This window comes from Corythoichthys intestinalis, chromosome 3 (assembly GCF_030265065.1).
Source record: "Corythoichthys intestinalis isolate RoL2023-P3 chromosome 3, ASM3026506v1, whole genome shotgun sequence".
In the NCBI taxonomy this organism is placed as follows: Eukaryota; Metazoa; Chordata; class Actinopteri; order Syngnathiformes; family Syngnathidae; genus Corythoichthys; species Corythoichthys intestinalis.
Window position 1 is genome coordinate 42,999,911 of NC_080397.1, and position 19,672 is coordinate 43,019,582.

At 38.4% G+C, this 19,672-nt stretch overlaps 1 protein-coding gene across 1 annotated transcript; it reads left to right on the top strand.

The window, feature by feature from the left end:
- Nucleotides 1-791: 791 nt before the first annotated feature.
- On the top strand, nucleotides 792-18,790 carry gtf2h2 (general transcription factor IIH, polypeptide 2). Its single transcript, XM_057832980.1, has 15 exons — nucleotides 792-925; nucleotides 1,609-1,681; nucleotides 1,766-1,843; nucleotides 5,207-5,243; nucleotides 5,543-5,629; nucleotides 5,713-5,763; nucleotides 10,838-10,892; nucleotides 11,029-11,134; nucleotides 11,224-11,314; nucleotides 11,486-11,684; nucleotides 12,164-12,227; nucleotides 12,437-12,540; nucleotides 16,919-17,021; nucleotides 17,308-17,347; nucleotides 17,605-18,790. Exons 2-15 carry the CDS (start codon nucleotides 1,626-1,628, stop codon nucleotides 17,713-17,715), a joined length of 1,182 nt encoding a protein of 393 aa, XP_057688963.1. The 5' UTR covers nucleotides 792-925; nucleotides 1,609-1,625; the 3' UTR covers nucleotides 17,716-18,790.
- Nucleotides 18,791-19,672: the final 882 nt, after the last annotated feature.

Genomic DNA, 19,672 nt, shown 5'->3' on the forward strand with positions numbered 1-19,672 from the left:
CAAGTGCAATTCCGTTTAATCGTCATCAATTAACAGTTCTTCCCATGGTTTTGCTCATAACATTGGAATACAACACATTTTTCTTTTGTTTGCACTGTTTTGACTTACTTTTCACCCGTTACAGATTATAAAATCATTATTTTTGTTTTATTTGAATTTTTTGTTTATATCTCATTGCTGGCCTCTTATTTCTTTATTGAACGGGGACCGGCGTGGTTAGCCGTCGGCCATTTTGCGTAGGGAAGCTTGGTTACACACAACGTTATAGTCAACAGAGCATGTACTTTAAAATAGTTCTAGATTACTCAATTTTTGATCGATTTTCAAACGGTTTGCTTAACCAGAATCTTCAGAGATGCAGTAATTTTATTGCAAACTTAAAAATATGCATTACATTTTCTGGAAGTACAGCCTGTATCGTTTTAACAGTTTGTTTAAAAACCAAAATGCTTGTGAAATAGTCAAGAAATTAGCAAATTAATCTGATTTTCATGGAGAAAATCAATCGCTTTATGCCTGCTGCAGTAAAACCCGTCAGAGAAGTCTTCCGACACAATATGGCCGCCAGTTACTTACACTGCCGACTTCACCTTTGGACATCTTGTATGTTTTATGCGATATCTATGATTACCCTATTTTGCCTTATTACGATAATGTGTCTCGATATTTTTGGGGGTGTATCTTTGTATAAAATGTTTGAGAACCACAGGGGTACACAGTTCCATTGAAACAATTTTTGAACGGCTTTATATTCCAAATAGAGGCGTCCCTAAATTCTTCCTACGGAACGGTATCATGTTTCGCAGGTGATGTTTCGACACGGATTATAAAAGAGAAACACTCGTTGTCCTGTAAAAAACTCAAAAAAGACTGTTCGCTGCATAGGCACGGGTTTGTAAATCCTAGCCGTGCTAGTTGGTTGTTGGTACGTTCATTTTTTTTTTTTTTTATCTTTACCAAAATTACCGAATGTGTATATGATATATTCCAAAGATGATAATGGTCAATAAGTACGCCACAGTCATGGACGTGTATTGTTTTCAGACTGTTGGAGAACTGCAATGTATCACACCGTTGTGGGATCATAATACTTTGAATTATTGAATTCTTTGACTGAGATATTATAAACCCAACTCAAAATGTTGCAATACTCAGTTTATCATCTTTGTGTGTGTGAAAACTTCTTATTACAAAAATTGGAAAAGGAGACAGCCTCCTGAATGAGAGCTCAAACATAAAGAAATAAGGTCGTCTACTTAGGGGAATCAAGCAAATAACGCTGAATTTAAATATTTTTTTGTTCAAATACCTGTACCACATAATGACTGATATATTTTCAAATTTCTAAGTGCTAATACTAATTATAAGTAGTTAATTAAAGGATATTAAAAATATTCGTTTTTTTGTGAACTTGAAAACATTGGTGTCAATATTTCATTAAATACAAACTCAAACACTTCATTTTGTTTCAATGCACTTCAAATGTATGCTTCTTTAACTGATTTGCAGTATGTTAATTTGTTTTTTGTTTATAGATGTATGTAGATGTGAACATTATATTTTAAGAATATTACCAGTTTGACAATTGCAACCCCTTTTGTTTTTTAGTGAAAATACCAGTCATAATGGATGAAGAACCAGAGAGAACCAAACGCTGGGAAGGTGGCTATGAGAGGACATGGTAAGGTTTACAGTAGAAGACAAGTTTTAAATACCAGTAAATTTGGTGGGTCATTTTTTTGTTGTTGTTTTAATTTTTAAACAGGGAAATTTTGAAGGAGGATGAATCAGGGTCACTCAAAGCCACAGTTGAAGAGATCCTGTTCCAGTCCAAAAGGGACCGGTAGGTGTCTAACTTGAAGATTATATACAGAAATATTCATTGGCAAAATTACAGATGAACTCTATAAACACTAACATGCAAACTCCACACAGTAAGGGCCATCAGCGTGAATAGATGGAGATGGTTGTGAAAGGTGGCGGACTTCAAAGAAGGAGCTCTTTATTTCGGTTTATGGCATGTTACAGGATGGCACAGGTGGCGAGCAGCGAGTATATTGTTGTTTTTTTTTTCTCGGTTGATCTCGAAATAATCTAACTGAAATATTACCTGAAGAGGATTCGCAAGTGATGCTAGGGGTCAACTGCTTTGTCCTTGTCTGCATATCGTGCAGACAATTGAAGTAAATAGGATTTTTAAGCTGCTTCTAGCGAAAAACAATGCTCTGCGAAAATGATACAACGACTGGCTTGGGGAAGTAATTAAATAACTAAAATTAACCAGGATTTTAGGGAACAGTTTAAAAACAACAAAGTGCAGACTTGCAAGAAACACTTCAAACCCGAGCATATTGGAATACATATCGCTTTATTTCAGTTCGACAACTGTAGAGAGATGTTTTCCATACATTTATAACAAGAAAACACAACCATGTTCGTTCGTTCTCTCCAAAAATTGCTGCGAGCCTACTTATCAGTCATTGCAGTTGGGACGTGTATTTCCGTAATATATTTGGGTTTTAAAGACTTGAGTAACTTGTCATGCCACAAATATGTAAACAAGTGAATGTTTTGGGTCTGACTCTGAAATTAGCACAATCTGAACTTTCATTGTTAGCTGTTGCTATAAACTGCTGTTTAACTGCTTCTTCAACTTCTAAAATGTTTGAAATAACTTTGAAATCATCTTCCCAAAGCAAGAGATCGTCTACTCCATCCGCAATCGCTGTCTTGTCTTGAATATGTTCGCTTTTACGGTCACGTGGCTGGTACCTTCAACCTCCCAAGGTTCCTATTGATCCAATCATTTGAAGTTGGTGGCTTTCACAACAGTCTCTATTAACTCTGGGCCCATTTACAGGACTGCTTGACTGTAAGGCAAAGGCGTAAACCAGTATTCCTCTGTGCAGCCTAAATAACAAATGAATAATAAAATATTTTTCCAGACTCAAGTAAGCCAAAAAGGAGTGTAGACAATTTTGAATTATGATTAATTTGTAGTGGTGTCAACAATAATCGATGCGGCGATGCATCCCGATGCGGGGCATGGACGATTCGATTCGATGCGGGCAACAAGCCGAATCGATTCAGCGCATTTTAAAATATATAAGTACGTTAAAAAATCTTCCCTGCGCAATTCCGGCGATGCAATGGATTTGGTTTCCCCATTTGTATTATTATTGTCATGTTTCATTTTTTACACACTGCATAACTCTGGTCAAGTTTCCCACCAACCTCATAGAAGCCAAAATGTCTCCAGATGTCAGCTTTCAATGTCTTAGGTGCATCAAGAATCTTTCTTGCTCCCTCTTTCTCCGCTTCAGCCATTTTTATGTTATGTCCTATCTCTTAGAGGTTAGATCTTGTGCCCGAACCCGAATGGGTCGGCCCAAAATGTTAAGCATTCACGTTCGGGTCGGGTCGGGTCAGGCCGCCCCGCGCCGGACTAATAAATTATTTTAAAAAAATAAAAAAAAATGGGATAAAATCGAGAGCAGGCTCTCTGTATTGTGCATTTGCTTGTGCACTCACATGAAGCAGTGGCGCCGCCCGCTTTTTCTTCTTCTCCTCCACTGTGGCGCTTGCGATTCGTTACGAAAGACACTTTTATTTATGCACACAAAGGCAACACAAATGTGATCCTTTTGAATCCTCTCCTTTGTGTGTCTGCAAACTCGTTTTTTAAAAAAAAAAATTTTATATTAAACTTTCCCAGCGTTATTTCGTTGTGTAATGATTTTATAATGATCACAAAAATATGTAGACTATTTAAACATTAAGAAAACTTGCGTTTTTTTCTGCCAACTGAGAATTCGTTACGAAAGACACTTTTATTTATGCACACAAAGGCAACGCAAATGTGATCCTTTTGAATCCTCTCCTCTGTGTGTCTGCAAACTCGTTTTTTTTTTCATATTAAACTTTCCCAGCATTATTTCGTTGTTTATATGATTTTATAATGATCACAAAAATATGTAGACTATTTAAACATTAAGAAAACTTGCGTTTTTTTCTGCCAACTGAGAATTCGTTACGAAAGACACTTTTTTATGCACACAAAGGCAACACAAATGTGATCCTTTTGAATCTTCTCCTCTGTGTGTCTGCAAAATCGCATGTTTTTTTTTTTTTTTTTTTTAATATTAAACTTTCCCAGCGTTATTTCGTTGTGTAAATGCTTCTATAATAATCACAAAAATATGTAGACTATTTAAACATTAAGAAACATGCGTTTTTTCTGCCATCTCGAAGAAATGAAAATAAATTGCTGCTGCTGCGTTTTTTTTTTTTTTTTCGCGTCACTCCAAGCCGGGTCAGACTTCAATACCAGCGGGCCGTGTCGGGTCGGGCTGGATTTTTTAGGCCCCATCTATCTCTCTGCTCTCTCAATTGCAAAAAAAATAATATTTCCTCATGTTGAAACAGATTGTTATGGTTGCTAAAATGCTGCTGCACTTCATTTTAATTCATTATTTTTTATTGTTATGTGGTAGTTACTGATTGCATTTCTAAGTTGATTGCACATATATAGTGGGCGAGGCCTGCATTTTACTTTTGTTCTACATTGCAATTTAGTTGGATGTTTTGTTTGCAACTGAACTGATCCCTGGATTGATATTGCGATAAAGATGCTGCTGCACTACAATATTTTCTTTGTCGCTTTTTTAAATATTTACTTGAATATTTTTATCGATGGGTTGTTGTGACTAAAATACAGTGACTATTATTACTGATTTTGCACAGGAGTTCAGATGTTGCACTGTGTGAAAGGCTGCTACTGTGTGTTAAAAAAAAAAAAAAAAGAGAAAGCCCTGGTCTCATTCAAAGCACCAATTAAATGCTGTGATCTGTTTTTTTTAATTTTTTTTTTTTTTTTTTTTTTATATATATCTAAAAGTATTTTCATTTGACTTCAACCAGGAGTGACACAAGAGCCAATAAAAAGTTGTTTAATGTCTGACCGCTTGTGTTGCCTCATGATTCACGAAAAATATGCTTTGCTTTAGAATTTTAATGCATCCCAGGCTTTAAGGCATCGCGATGCATTGCCGAATCGAACCGAATAGAATCGTGACCCTCTGAATCGAATCGAATCGAATCGAATCGTGGCCCTCCGAATCGTAATCGAATAGAATCGTGAGGGCAGTACCGATGCACACCTCTATTAATTTGCATTATAAATTACATGTAATTTCTCTTTTCACAGGATAGTTAAAAGCTGTGGCCAAATAAGACTTGGAATGGTGAGTATTTGGCTTTCATTAGTCCACTGTTGTGGGACTGCTTTGATTTTATGAATGGAAATCTTTTGTTGGTCCTCAGTTTTTTTTTTTCCTTTGATTTCTCCCTCGGTTTTTGTACCGAAACATTTCCTTGTTATTTATTTAACTTACCCTTTTAGTTGGTTTAATGAGTGAGTTTTTGAGTCCTTTTTTTAATTATTATACTATCCATTCCTCACTGCTTCATCTCAGGCGATTTTTTTCGTGGTGGCTTTATTCATTTTAAGATCAAAATATTTGTCCTGTCTTGTACAAAGTAGATGCGGCATCTTTTTGTGGTGATTGACTCTTCTAGAAGTATGGAGGATCAAGACTTAAAACCAAACCGTCTCACTGCAACTCTTAAGGTTGGCACAGTATAAAGTTTGTTTTCTTCACACATTCATTTGCAAATAATTTAATTAAATGGGTGTTTTTCCTTTTGCTCCAGCTTATGGAAGCTTTTATTGAAGAATATTTTGACCAGAATCCTATTAGCCAGGTGAGTGGTAATTACAGATCGACCGATATGGGTTTTTCTGGACCGATACCAATTATTAGTAGTTATGGTAGAGGGGCCAATAACTGATTTTTGGAGCTGATACTCATTTGCCGTAAAAGTGTAAAAATCGGCGTAAAAAAATGGAATAATGCAAACACTGAACTTGATTGAAATTCCTAAATCATGCTTGAATCACACAAATAGAAAATAATTAGGGCTGTCAAAATTATCGCGTTAACGGGCGGTAATTAATTTTTTAAATTAATCACGTTAAAATATTTGACGAAATTAACGCACATGGCCTGCTCAAACAGATTAAAATGACAGCACAGAGTCATGTCCACTTACTTGTGTTTTTTGTCCCCCTCTACGACTGGTTTTGTAATTGACATCAACAATGGCGAGCTGCTAGTTTATTTTTTGATTGAAAATTTTACAAATTTTATTAAAACGAAAACATTAAGAAGGGTTTTAATATAAAATTTCTATAACTTGTATTAACATCTATCTTTTAAGAACTACAAGTCTTTCTATCAATGGATCGCGTTAACAGAATGTTAATGTTAATGTCATCTTGTTGATTTATTGTTATAATAAACAAATACAGTACTTATGTACAGTATGTTGAATGTATATATCCGTCTTGTGTCTTATCTTTCCATTCCAACAATAATTTACAGAAAAATATGGCATATTTTGTAGATGGTTTGAATTGCGATTAATTACGATTAATTTTTAAGCTGTAATGAACTCGATTAAAAATTTTAGTCGTCTGACAGCCCTAAAAATAATAGTTCCAGAAGTGCCTGAGGCGTGATACAAGTGTAACTCCATTTACCATAACCATTTAACCAGTCAGAGGACGGTTGAATACTAGTGGAGGAGAGAGAGGCGCGGCTGCATCTGAGCCAAAATAACCCAGTTTTAAATTGATTTTTTTTTCATATTGGCCATTCGAATAAAAAAAGAAAAAGGCAGAGACCCGATATACGTCAAATTTCCAAGTATCGGCGGCTATCTATCTAGAGGTAATAATGACACCTCCACTGAAAATACGTGGGTACGATAAGCAATATTTCTTGCAACAACCTTTGCAGAAGCTCTGTTCACAACTTTGAATCAGTTTTTTTTTTTTCCCAACGGTAAGTTCAAATCAGGCATGAAAATGGGTCGGGTTAAAAAGGTGAGAAGGGTGTGGAGGAAATATGTTCCAGTACACTGTACACCCCAACAAAATATTGAGCTCTGTCGACCCACACTGTGTTTCAGCAGGGCCGTGCAGAGACCGGTGGAGGGGCGGGTGCTTGTAGATCAAAAGGGGCACATGAACAAGTATTTAATACACCTTAAAACAACATAACTTCAATTTTAACCAGCTTTAGATAATAATTGGCTGTGACTGTGACATACTTTAATTGGGAAGGGGCAACAGTGAATAGAAATCAAAACTGTCATCAACACTTTCTGTGGCCTATACTACGAACCGAGTTCAACCTCCCCAGAAGTAATCCAGTTTACCAGCGGGTAACCGGAGTTGACAAAACCTGGTTGTCTAGTTTGTGATCAATCGGTGCTACGACGCTGATTATGAGGTTGATTAGTCGAACCTGTGTCAACCCAGTCAGAGTTACTGCGCGTTCACATAAAAGGGGGCGGAGAGCAGAGTCAAACACTACTTGTGACGATGGCACGGGCACCTTACTTCACAGAGGAGGAATGCGCGATGATTAAAATCCACCCTCACCGCGAAATCCAACACCGATTCGGCGAGTTGAGCGCGACGGGTCTGTTGACAGCGAATTTAAAGATCGTGTGATTTGTGAATGCGTCAATATGCCAGTTTACTTATGTCCATGAAAAGAAATAAAGCCTGCTGTCAGGACAATAAAAGAACATTTGGTACGTTAACAGTAAGAAATAATTTATCGCGCATCACCACATGAAGCAGGATGATTGTATGTTTAGTCTCCTTGACTGTATGAATACGTATGTTCTTTTTTTTAGTTTGGGCCTAAAAAATCCAGCTCGACCCGACCCGAGTCCGATCAATCAACTTGATTTGCAGGCCCAAGCCCAACCCCCCCTCCCAAAATTTTACGTTATATTTGTGAGGACTCAGGAGAAGAAGAAAATGCCGGGATGCCATGCGTTGTTGCGTAAATTAAAGCCCGTCTTTTGTAACGAATTTTCGCTGACAAACAAGACTGTAAGATGCATATTCAATAAACATTTATATCTTTTATATTTGTGCGTCTGTCCTATCAGTGGATTTGACAATTTAATCTCTTCGAGTTGGCAGAAAAAAACGCAAGTTTTCTCACAGCGATTCCAACAATCAATTTGAAGCGTTTCCATACCCCACTCCGAATCGCACGGCATACAGTGTTCTTACGCAGATATTCAGCATCACCGATGGACTCATGGAATACATATACTGTATTGTTCCTGGCAAAAGAGCGCACGGACAGGCACACAAGCTGAGCGGTTGTGAGGGCCTGACTCGGCGGGTTACATTAGTGACGTCCGCCTCGATCAGTTGGCACAGGTAAAGAATTTCCTCACTTGAAAATATGTCTTTCATGGAGAACATCTTCCGGGTACGCCAGGGAATTTTGGCGGTCCCGAAATACCCGTGCCCTCCGGAGAGAGCCCCTCACAATCCGCGCGCCAATGTCGTATGGGTCGTCCAAGTACGCTGTCATTGTCAGGAGGACACGTCCGCGGAGGGGTGCTGTTTAAATAGAGCGTGGTTAATTGGAATCCTGATGTTAAGCAAGATCTAACTCTGACACGACCAGGTTTGGCGTGTGGCGTGTGTTGCCATGGCAACACTTCTCGGTTCCAACATATCCACCTTTCGTAGTTTCGCATAGCCGCGAACTTACGTCGCACGTGATAAAGTTACTCTCGAAGTTACCCTGCTAAGCCAGAAAACCGGCTTCGTAGTATAGGCCACTGGTTGTGACTCATTCAGTCTGCCTCTTTTCTTCCTTCAACCTCTGCATCAAAACTTCCTTCCTCAACTTGTTCATCTGAGAACAAACCACATCAGATGGTCACTGAGCCACCAACAGCACAGTTTTCTCAAAACTATTATTTCATTATTATCCATACTTAACAACTCTAGCACCTAATGATTAATAAAGCAATGACATAAAATCTTATAGAAAAATAACATTGTAATTGTGTTTATTATTGCATTTAATACCCGACTATCCTTGCAAACTTCTTACCAGGTCTGCTATTCACCCAGCTGATGAGGTATCCACTGCCTTTAGCAGCCTCATCCATCTCCTTTTTTTATCCCTCAATCTCCTTTCCCTACGAGGCATGTCTATGTAATGAAATATAAATATATAAAAAAAAAAAAAAAAAAAAAAACACCCTCCCCGGTGGCTTTTAGTTTTAAAGCTTTCTTAATTTCTTTCTCTCTCAATAACGATGGAGGTAGATTTGTGTTTTTGTTATTCAATCAAAAAACAAAGTTACTTCTATCAAAAATAAAGTTGCTTCAATCAAAATACAGTATATACTTTTAATCCCCAAAAACTCACTTCAACAAAAAAAATTGTTTTTGATTGCAAAAATAAATTTGAGACAAAAAAAGCATTTGAAAACTATTTTTCTTGACTGAAACAAATTTTTCCATTGAAGTAATGTTGTTTTGTCTTTGGGCCACATTTTGGCTAGGACATTTGTGTCTTTATCATTCAATCAAATAAGTTGCTTCAAACAAAAAAATATATATAAAAAGAAAAACTTTGCACATGTGTCAATCACCGTTTAACAAAGCCTGAGAGGGTTTGAGTAGACTCACTATGAAGCATTTAATAAAGCCAAGCATTTTCTTACTACTTTATTCTTGTTTAAAAATAATTCGGTGGGGCAGTAACATGTTTAAAACTGATCATAATTCTTACATTTTGAAGTGCTTGAAAACCATTTATAAATGATACTTTGGTGAAAAAAGTGAAAAAACATGTCTTATATATATGTATCTTTTTTCCAATGTAAAATCTGAATAAATACATCGAACACGCACAAAAAATGTGTGTGGGGGGGGGGGGGGGGGGGGCTACTTCGCGGTTTTCACTTATTGCGGCGGGTTCTGGTCCCCATTAACCGCAAAAAACGAGGGATCCCTGTATTTCTGAAAAGCTTTAAGAAGCAAGAGTCATTCCCACCACTCGTCGGGCCGGTGTTGTGCCGACACCGGCCTTCAGCTCAAGTCCCAACCGAAAAAAACGTGTCTCAGGCGGACGACGGGAGCGATGCGAGGCGCCCCACTCCATCCGAGAGCATGCCGCTTAATTTGACTCAACAGTGCGTTTCTTCGTTAATATTACCGCTAAATACACGAGTTTGACGCCAATTTAATGGGAGCTATTTTTTCACGGGAGATTTGGCTAGCTCTGGCAGTGTTCAACGCAAGCTGCAACGAATGGCAGTAACTTTATTATATCTCAAAATATGAAAACGATTGAAAGCATTACTCACCAAATTCAATCTGCTGGCAAATGCAGGGAAGTGTATATGCTGCGCTTTGGTCTGCCCTGCTCTGGTCTGGATAAGGCCTGCTTTTTGTTTTTGCAGCTTTGCAATGCAACCAAAGGCTCTCCAAGCACTCCATGTACACGTAAAGAGTGCGCGCAATTGGAATAATGGAACGCAGTTTGGGCCGATGATTGGTTCTCGTCAGCGAAGCATCTAGAAGGATTTGCTGACTGGATTTCTTATGTGCTCAGTTTACGTACTGAGTTAATCACATGATGACAATAATAATAATTAAATAAAACCTCCCGACCCCCCCCCCCCCCCCCCCCCAAAAAAAAATAATTTCTCCTCGGATCTTCGCAATTCACGTAGGTCGCCCTTTTTGACTTTAAAACGGCGAATTTCGCCGAAAGGTGAGAGATTTTCATGCCTGTCAAATGCAACTGTTTTACGTTGAGTGATGGCAGTTCAAGGCCGACAGGCTTCATACCTTGCCTGCAATTCCATAGTTTGCTTTGAATTTGACAAATTATTTCAGATATTCAATATTATTTCAATATGGGTGTTATCTCATTTCCAGGTTGGAATAATCATTACCAAAAATAAAAGAGCCGAGAAGCTCACTGACCTTTCAGGTAATGCTGATGTGTCACTCTACAATGACAAGCATGTGTGCAACAGAAAATGGGTGTAATTTGTTCTTTGAATAATTATTTGAGAATTAAAATACATTTCTTTACATTTACAATAAAATTTGCTTCTTTTTAACAGGGAACCCCAAAAAGCACATCGCCGTTCTAAAGAAAGCAGTAGACACTGTGTGTCTTGGAGAACCATCTTTATACAATTCCCTGAACTTGGCGTTACAGACCCTGAAGTAGGTTGTGTGTGTTTGTGTCACAGATTTGAATGTTTTTTCTTGTGATCTAATTAAAATTTTGCATTTAAAAAATCTATCCCATGAAGACACATGCCAGGACACACAAGCCGGGAGATTTTGATTATCCTCAGCAGCCTTACCACATGTGACCCAGCCAACATCTATGAGATGATCCAGGTGATATCATAATTCACACTTGCCTACACACTTAACTCTGTATCAAGAGCCACCAGTTATTGTGAGTTGATGACCGCTTTATGTCTTTATCTAACAATCTATCTGTTCATCTCACTTTCACCAACTAGCACGTCTGGCTGTGAATAACTTTTTTTTTTTTGCCATCGTCAGACCATGAAGTCATTGAAGGTGCGGGTGTCTGTGATCGGCCTGTCAGCAGAGGTTCGGGTGTGTACCATGTTGACAAGGGAGACTGGCGGCACATACCATGTCATCTTGGATGAGAGCCATTTCAAAGAATTACTTCTCACGCTGCACGTGAAACCTCCCCCTGCCAACTCCTCATCTGAGTGCTCTTTAATACGAATGGGTCAGTAGCACACTGATGTTTCCGTTTATCAGTCTTGTATCCGACATGAAAATCACATAACAATTACTAACAGTAGCATAATTTGTATATTTCAATTTTCAATACGATTTACAATGGACAAGTTTGTTCTGCCACATAGAACCTAAAGTGAGAAGTTATTGTCTGAGATGAAACATTGTGTGTGAGTTCTGAAAGTCAATTTATCAATCTTAAAAGCAGATTTAAACTGGATCATGAAGGCCTGCAATATATTAATAGTTTCCAGCAAGTTAGCCTTGTTTCTAATGTCTTTATACTTTAGATTCTCTCATTGGTGCTAAATCACTGTTCTGGCCCTTTGTTACGTGCATGGTGGAGTAGTGGTTAGCCTTCTGCTTGCCGCACTTTTGAGAATTTCAGTGTGGTTTTTGTGGTGAAAAATTTTCGGACCTCACTCTGTGACTAGCTTTTTGAAACACATTTATTTTTCTTTCCACAAGGTTTTCCCCAGCATACCTTTAGCTCTATGGCTGACCAGAATGCCAAACCCTCTTTCAGCATGGCGTGAGTAGAATACAGATCTCCATTAAGTCATTCATTTTGAAAGTTGGGATTGAATCATGATTGAATCATAATCTTCAGTTATAAAATGCTGCTCCTGCTAATGAGAATATGCTAGAAATGGCCAAAGTTGTTGTAGTCTGCCTTTGTGCAGTTCATGTGCATTTTAACCAGAGCTGAAGATTTTCTGAAGTCCAATGTTTGTCTTAAAGTTTATTAGATGGCGGTAACGATCCAGGCCTGTCTCTAGGAGGATACTTTTGTCCACAGTGCCATGCTAAATACACAGAGCTTCCAGTGGAATGTAAAGTTTGTGGTAAGTGTGGCTGGAGCTGTATAACCAAATTTGCATGATGAAAATGTTAAGAATGAAACAATCATATTATAAGGGTTTGAAGATTTAAAAAATGCTTAAAAATAGAAATTATTAAATGAAGGAAAATAAAATGTACTTCTTCGCTGCTAAATGCTTGTTCTGAAGTTGCTTTCCCTTGATGTCACGTGTCACACATTTGAGTCTTTGTGTGAAGAGTTTGGAGTTAAATCAAGCGAACAGTATACAAATAGAGTAGTATTTAAGTGCATATGCAATATGCATGTGCATTTACTGTGGTTTAGTACAATACATTTATCGCACGACCAGTTTCTTTTGTCTCATTTTTTTCCCCGCGATTTCCATCCTGCCCCCCCTGTGCTAGTCGCCAATTAATTTGGCTGGGAACTACCTCGCTCGGCTTTGTTGCCGCTATGACTCGTCCTACACGCCTGGCTCTTGATCGACTCCCCTCTCTTCACAAGAAAACAGCCGCTTATTTTATAGAGTAGCAGAGTGTAACAGACTTTTAAAGAGCTTTACTAGTTTCTGCAAGAACTGTATAGTTTTTTGTTGTTGGAAAATAAAAACATACATTGAAATATCATTTAGCTTAGCATTTGGAAGCATGAGCCATTTTTGCAGTGTCTCAAATTTCCAAGAAGCGCATTTATCAGCCTGCAGGGTTGGTGGTCCCCTCCCAGAGGTGTCGCCATCCATAGTGCTGATCCCGCCACGGTCCCCCGTCCACCGAACAGCATACTCAGAGGCGTAGCAAGGGTCCCCGGGGGCCCCAGGCAACAAGCAACATGGGGCCCTTCAAGTGTGTGCAATTAAGGGGGACAGTTGGACTTGGAGCAATAGCGTATTTAATAAAATTCTAATAACGCCTCGCTCTCATAGAGTGCTTTTTAGGACACTCAAAGTGCCCCCCCCCCCCCCCCCCCCCCCATTGCATTATTCATTCACTCCACACTCGGTGGATGTAAGCTTCTATTGTAACCACAGCTGCCCTGGGGGAGACTGACACAAAAAATTCCCAGATGAAAATGTGTGTGTATGGTGGTTCAAAACACTGATTTTATGTTCTAGGTAACATCTTTATGTATGAAGAAACACTAGCATGTTGCAATGCTGTTAGCAAACGCTAACAAGCTAGTTACAACATTTCAAGGCAGTTAATTGGTTTAGGACATAAAAACACTACTACTACTACGACTACTAGTCTGCTGTGCTTGTACTGCATTAGGACATAAAACTACAGTAACATAGTACACTCACACCTGTCTTGCTTCCTTTTCTCCTCTTCTGCTTTTTTTTTTCTTTCTTTTTTTGCTTCCAGAAGGATAACTTCTCTTCATTTTGCCAATTAAAAAAAGGCCAGATCGCCGCCCACTCTCACTCTGAGTCACGTGACACACATACATACTCGCGCCGTATAATGAACACAACGGTGGGGGGGTGAGTGCGCGCTGCGTGCATGTGCAGTCATCTTGGCCATAAAAGTGGCGAAAACTAAGCACTTTACACTGACTCATATGGATGTACTTACATTCGTTCATGGACACACACATTTTAACAGGTGGCCGTCGTCTGCTCGAAATGCGCACCTTACGCCGATTCTCGCTCCCAGGATACGCTGCGCTTGTGACGTAGGACAATAACAGGACTGGTTGCTATGGGAACGTACGCATACCCATGGAACCTTGCTAAAAGGAGTATTAAAATTGCTAATAAAATCGTTTAGGATTATTTTAGATGCATATATGTTATATTTCTCTTAAAGTAATTGACGAGGAATACGATAGACCCATTAAGACTTTTTTGGAAAAATTACCATTTCTTTAAGTAGTCACATGAATAATGAGGTGGCTGGTGAAAATCAACGTAAAACAACTCGGCAAGGACTTTCCAGAGAGTACTTGGTTAGTCACTCTTTAAACAATAATGTGGTATTAATAGCTGATTGGACTTTCTTAAACATGTATGATCTACGTGACATGGTTAGTGCTGATTGGGATCGATAACAGAATCGTTAGATAATCTGCCAAATGATTCCATGGTATTGAAACACTCCCTACACTTGTTGCTGCGACAGTGCAGTAAAGCTGCTTGTGCTAAATATGTTGGCCCTCTGGGGGCCCCTACTGACTCGGGGCCCTAGGGAGTTGCCTGGTTTGCCTAATGGGACACGACGCTTCTGAGCGTACTATGACTACTTCAGCACATCTGCTGTTCGACGCCACAAAATGCTCACTGCTGCCGGGAACACACCTTTGGGGTCATAGAACATTTTGGAAGATGTTTGGGTACTTGTGAGAAGGCACCATATTTAATTTCAGCCCCATCGTTTAAAAAAAACAAACAAAGTGGATAATGTTTTAAAGTTAATGGAAAAACTGGAATACCGGTCTTGAAAGTCTCTAAAAAGTGCTTTAATTTAAACATGAAAAAGGTGTACAAACCATGTATTATTTAAGCTATTGCAATAGCACAGAAAGAACATGGGGGATAGCTTGAAGTCGAACCCAACTTGTCTCATGCTGGTGGTGGAAAAAAAATGTCAAGACAATTTTAGATACTTACAGTGCCTTGCAAAAGTATTCGGCCCCCTTGAATCTTGCAACCTTTCGCCACATTTCAGGCTTCAAACATAAAGATATGAAATTTATTTTTTTTTGTCAAGAATCAACAACAAGTGGGACACAATCGTGAGGTGGAACAACATTTATTGGATAATTTAAACTTTTTTAACAAATAAAAAACTGAAAAGTGGGGCGTGCAATATTATTTGGCCCCTTTACTTTCAGTGCAGCAAACTCACTCCAGAAGTTCAGTGAGGATCTCTGAATGATCCAATGTTGTCCTAAATGACCGATGATGATAAATAGAATTCACCTGTGTGTAATCAAGTCTCCGTATAAATGCACCTGCTCTGTGATAGTCTCAGGGTTCTGTTTAAAGTGCAGACAGCATTATGAAAACCAAGGAACACACCAGGCAGGTCCGAGATACTGTTGTGGAGAAGTTTAAAGCCGGATTTGGATACAAAACGATTTCCCAAGCTTTAAACATCTCAAGGAGCACTGTGCAAGCCATCATATTGAAATGGAAGGAGCATCAGACCACTGCAAATCTACCAAGACCCGGCCGTCCTTCCAAACTTTCTTCTCAAACAAGGAGAAAACTGATCAGAGATGCAGCCAAGAGGCCCATGATCACTCTGGATGAACTGCAGAGATCTACAGCTGAGGTGGGAGAGTCTGTCCATAGAACAACAATCAGTCGTACACTGCACAAATCTGGCCTTTATGGAAGAGTGGCAAGAAGAAAGCCATTTCTCAAAGATATCCATAAAAAGTCTCGTTTAAAGTTTGCCACAAGCCACCTGGGAGACACACCAAACATGTGGAAGAAGGTGCTCTGGTCAGATGAAACCAAAATTGAACTTTTTGGCCACAATGCAAAACGATATGTTTGGCGTAAAAGCAACACAGCTCATCACCCTGAACACACCATCCCCACTGTCAAACGTGGTGGCAGCATCATGGTTTGGGCCTGCTTTTCTTCAGCAGGGACAGGGAAGATGGTTAAAATTGACGGGAAGATGGATGCAGCCAAATACAGGAACATTCTGGAAGAAAACCCGTTGGTATCTGCACAAGACCTGAGACTGGGACGGAGATTTATCTTCCAACAGGACAATGATCCAAAACATAAAGCCACATCTACAATGGAATGGTTAAAAAATAAACGTATCCAGGTGTTAGAATGGCCAAGTCAAAGTCTAGACCTGAATCCAATCGAGAATCTGTGGCAAGAGCTGAAGACTGCTGTTCACAAACACTCTCCATCCAACCTCACTGAGCTCGAGCTGTTTTGCAAGGAAGAATGGGCAAGAATGTCAGTCTCTCGACGTGCAAAACTGATAGAAACATACCCCAAGCGACTTGCAGCTGTAATTGGAGCAAAAGGTGGCGCTACAAAGTATTAACGCAAGGGGGCCGAATAATATTGCACGCCCCACTTTTCAGTTTTTTATTTGTTAAAAAAGTTTAAATTATCCAATAAATTTTGTTCCACTTCACGATTGTGTCCCACTTGTTGTTGATTCTTAACAAAAAAATTAAAATTTTATATCTTTATGTTTGAAGCCTGAAATGTGGCGAAAGGTTGCAAGGTTCAAGGGGGCCGAATACTTTTGCAAGGCACTGTATAAGCCAAATGTTGACATTTAGAAAATATTACAAATTGAATGAATGAATGAATGAATAACCTGTGGGTGGCTGTTCAACTTGTGTTTCCACTTTATTGCAGATTGCTGTAATGTTCAAGCTTTAAAATGTACAATATTGTGATGTCATGTTATCTTGTCACCAAGGTTTGACTCTTGTGTCAGCACCACATCTCGCCAGATCATTTCACCACCTCTTCCCCCTACATGCCTTCACTGAAACACCATTAGGAGACCACCCAGATAAAAGGTAAGTTACTAAATGTTAGATCTAAAGCTATCATGTTAGGTTGAATACATAAAAAAATATTTCAACCCCTATGAGAATTGTGTGAATGATGTCCTTGGCAATAAAATTGGAGAACTTGAAATCGTTCTGTACTGTACTGTATATGAGCGAGCGCTGACTTCTATTGCTTTCGGTCAGCATTTTTGGATGCGGCCCTCCCAACCCCCCAATGCCCTCAGCTCTATATAGAATTTTGTAAATATACAACAATGTTCCAAAGATCTTACCATCTAACTGTTAATTTCAGGTTCTGTGATTCTTGTCAAGGAGAATTGAAAGATAAAAGAGTAAGTGCAACTGATGTATTTTGATGTGCAGCTTTGTATTCCAAGTGCAGTTGTAATGAGTGTTTACAGTAATAATGACATAATTTGAATTCAATTTTACTTGTATATCAGTCAGAGATATTCCCTAAGTAGCTTCGTAAGAAAAATGTAAATGACCTCTGAGGATACTTAGTTCACTGAAAGACTATAGATTTAGTTTCACGCTATCCACTAGTATTTTAAAATGACTTTGCTGTGGTCTCCCTCTCTGTTTCTAGATGTTCACCTGCTCATCTTGTAATAATATATTTTGTGTGGAGTGTGATCACTTCATTCACGACTCCCTACACTGCTGCCCTGGCTGTGTTCACAGTCAACAAGCTCCTTAAAGTCCTGCTGCCACCATTTTTTTTTTAAATTTAAAAATCCATTGGAAAGAGTCGAACAGATCCATAAATTGTGAAATTGATTCATGGGGGGGGGGTACTTTATTGTTTGACAAACTTTCATCAGAGCTTTCATACAACAGTACCGTAATTTTTGGATTATAAGGGGCACTTGATTATAAGCCGCACCCACCAAATTTGACACAAAACGGCATATGTTCATAAACCACACCGGACTATAAGCAACAGGTGTCCTCACTTTATTATGGGAGATTTACACCAAAAGATGTTAACCAGTAACACTTTATTTGAAAGCGGCGTCATAAGACTGTCAGAAGACTGTCATAATTATGACATGACACTGCCATGAGCATGAATGAATGCTTATGACAGATGTCATTAGGTGTCATGTGGCAAATTATCTCAGTTTTGAATGGATGTAGAAGAAGAAAGGAAGATCCGGACTGGACATAAATGGAGTTAGTGACAAATTTGCCAGATGACACTTAATGACATCTGTCATAAGCATTCATTAATGCCCATGACAGAGGGGGATAAAAGTAGGGGCTTAAAGTCCAAAAATTACGGTAAATTGAAACACCAGCAATATGTGTCATTTATTGTATTGTGTATTGAAGTTACAACATTTTTTACTGGATAAAGCTGAAATGTTATTTGCTTTCTTTCTTGCAATCTGACTTTTTTTCCACCCTTACCCCAGTCTAGTGGCATAGGGATGTGTTCAGACCTCGCTTCTTTTTAGTATTGATGGCCAAATGAAGCTTCCTGAACCTATGGCACTGTCATTTAAACTGTCAGTGACGACCTCTTGGCTTGTGCGGCAACAGTGAATTTGGGGGATTAAAAAAAAAAAATATATATATATTTTTTTTAAACTAATTTCGGAGTAATGCTTACGAAAGTTATTAATGTAAATAATAAAAGAAACCGCACAATCTGGGTCAATTTTTTTTAAAAAAATCCAGTTGGAGACAAGATTTTTGTTGAAATTGATGCATTGTTTTCAAATCTACTTGTGAAGAAAATGGTAGACATAAACTGATAATGGGACCTTGTGATATCATTTTTCTTCTTAAGAAAGAAAAAAAAATATGGCGGAAAACACTTAGGTGATTTGAAGTTCCGCTCTGAGAACCCCAATCTGTCCAAATTTCAAAATTGTCCAATATGCTCGTGTGATACATCATTGGAAAGCTTAAAATGTCAATTTTTGGGGGGGAAGAAAAATTTTGAACTGGAGGGCATTTTTTAAAAATATATTTTTTAAAGAGTAAAACCCTAACTGGAGGTGAGAGCAGAATTAAAGACGCCATGATATTACGAGATATTATCGCGATATTACCTTGTTTCGAACCAAAAACTCCATGTAGCATGTATCATTGAGTGTCAAGACACAGATGTGAATGGCCACAGCTGGATTTTTGGGGGATTTTATGGGTGAAACGTGGTAATTAAAATAACAAGGGTCGCGATGCAAAAATCTCAGACATCAAGGAGTAATCGAGATTTTCATTTTCATAGATTTACCCTTTTAAATGTTGTTGTTTTTTTTTTTCAAACTTTCTTTGGATCGATTATCATCTAAAATATTGGGGAAAATGCGACAGTAACCAAAAAAAAAAAAAAAAATACAATCAAGCAATAGTTATAAGGTAGATATCCGTGACTTTTTTACAGACGCCAATTTTTTCATTGTGATGTAATTAGTTTAAAAGTTTAAAATATGCAAGTGAATAATTTTTTGAAGTCGTTTTTTTAAAGAAAATTTTTAACGAAGTATTAGACATCAATTAATGATTCCTAGCTAAAAATGACAGACATTTTTAATAATAAATACAATTACTTACCTTCTTTTTATGGCTGGATTGAAACAAGCGGTTGCACAACGTCTGTAAACGGGGGTTTCCAGGGTAAAACGGACAAATTGAAAATATTTCGG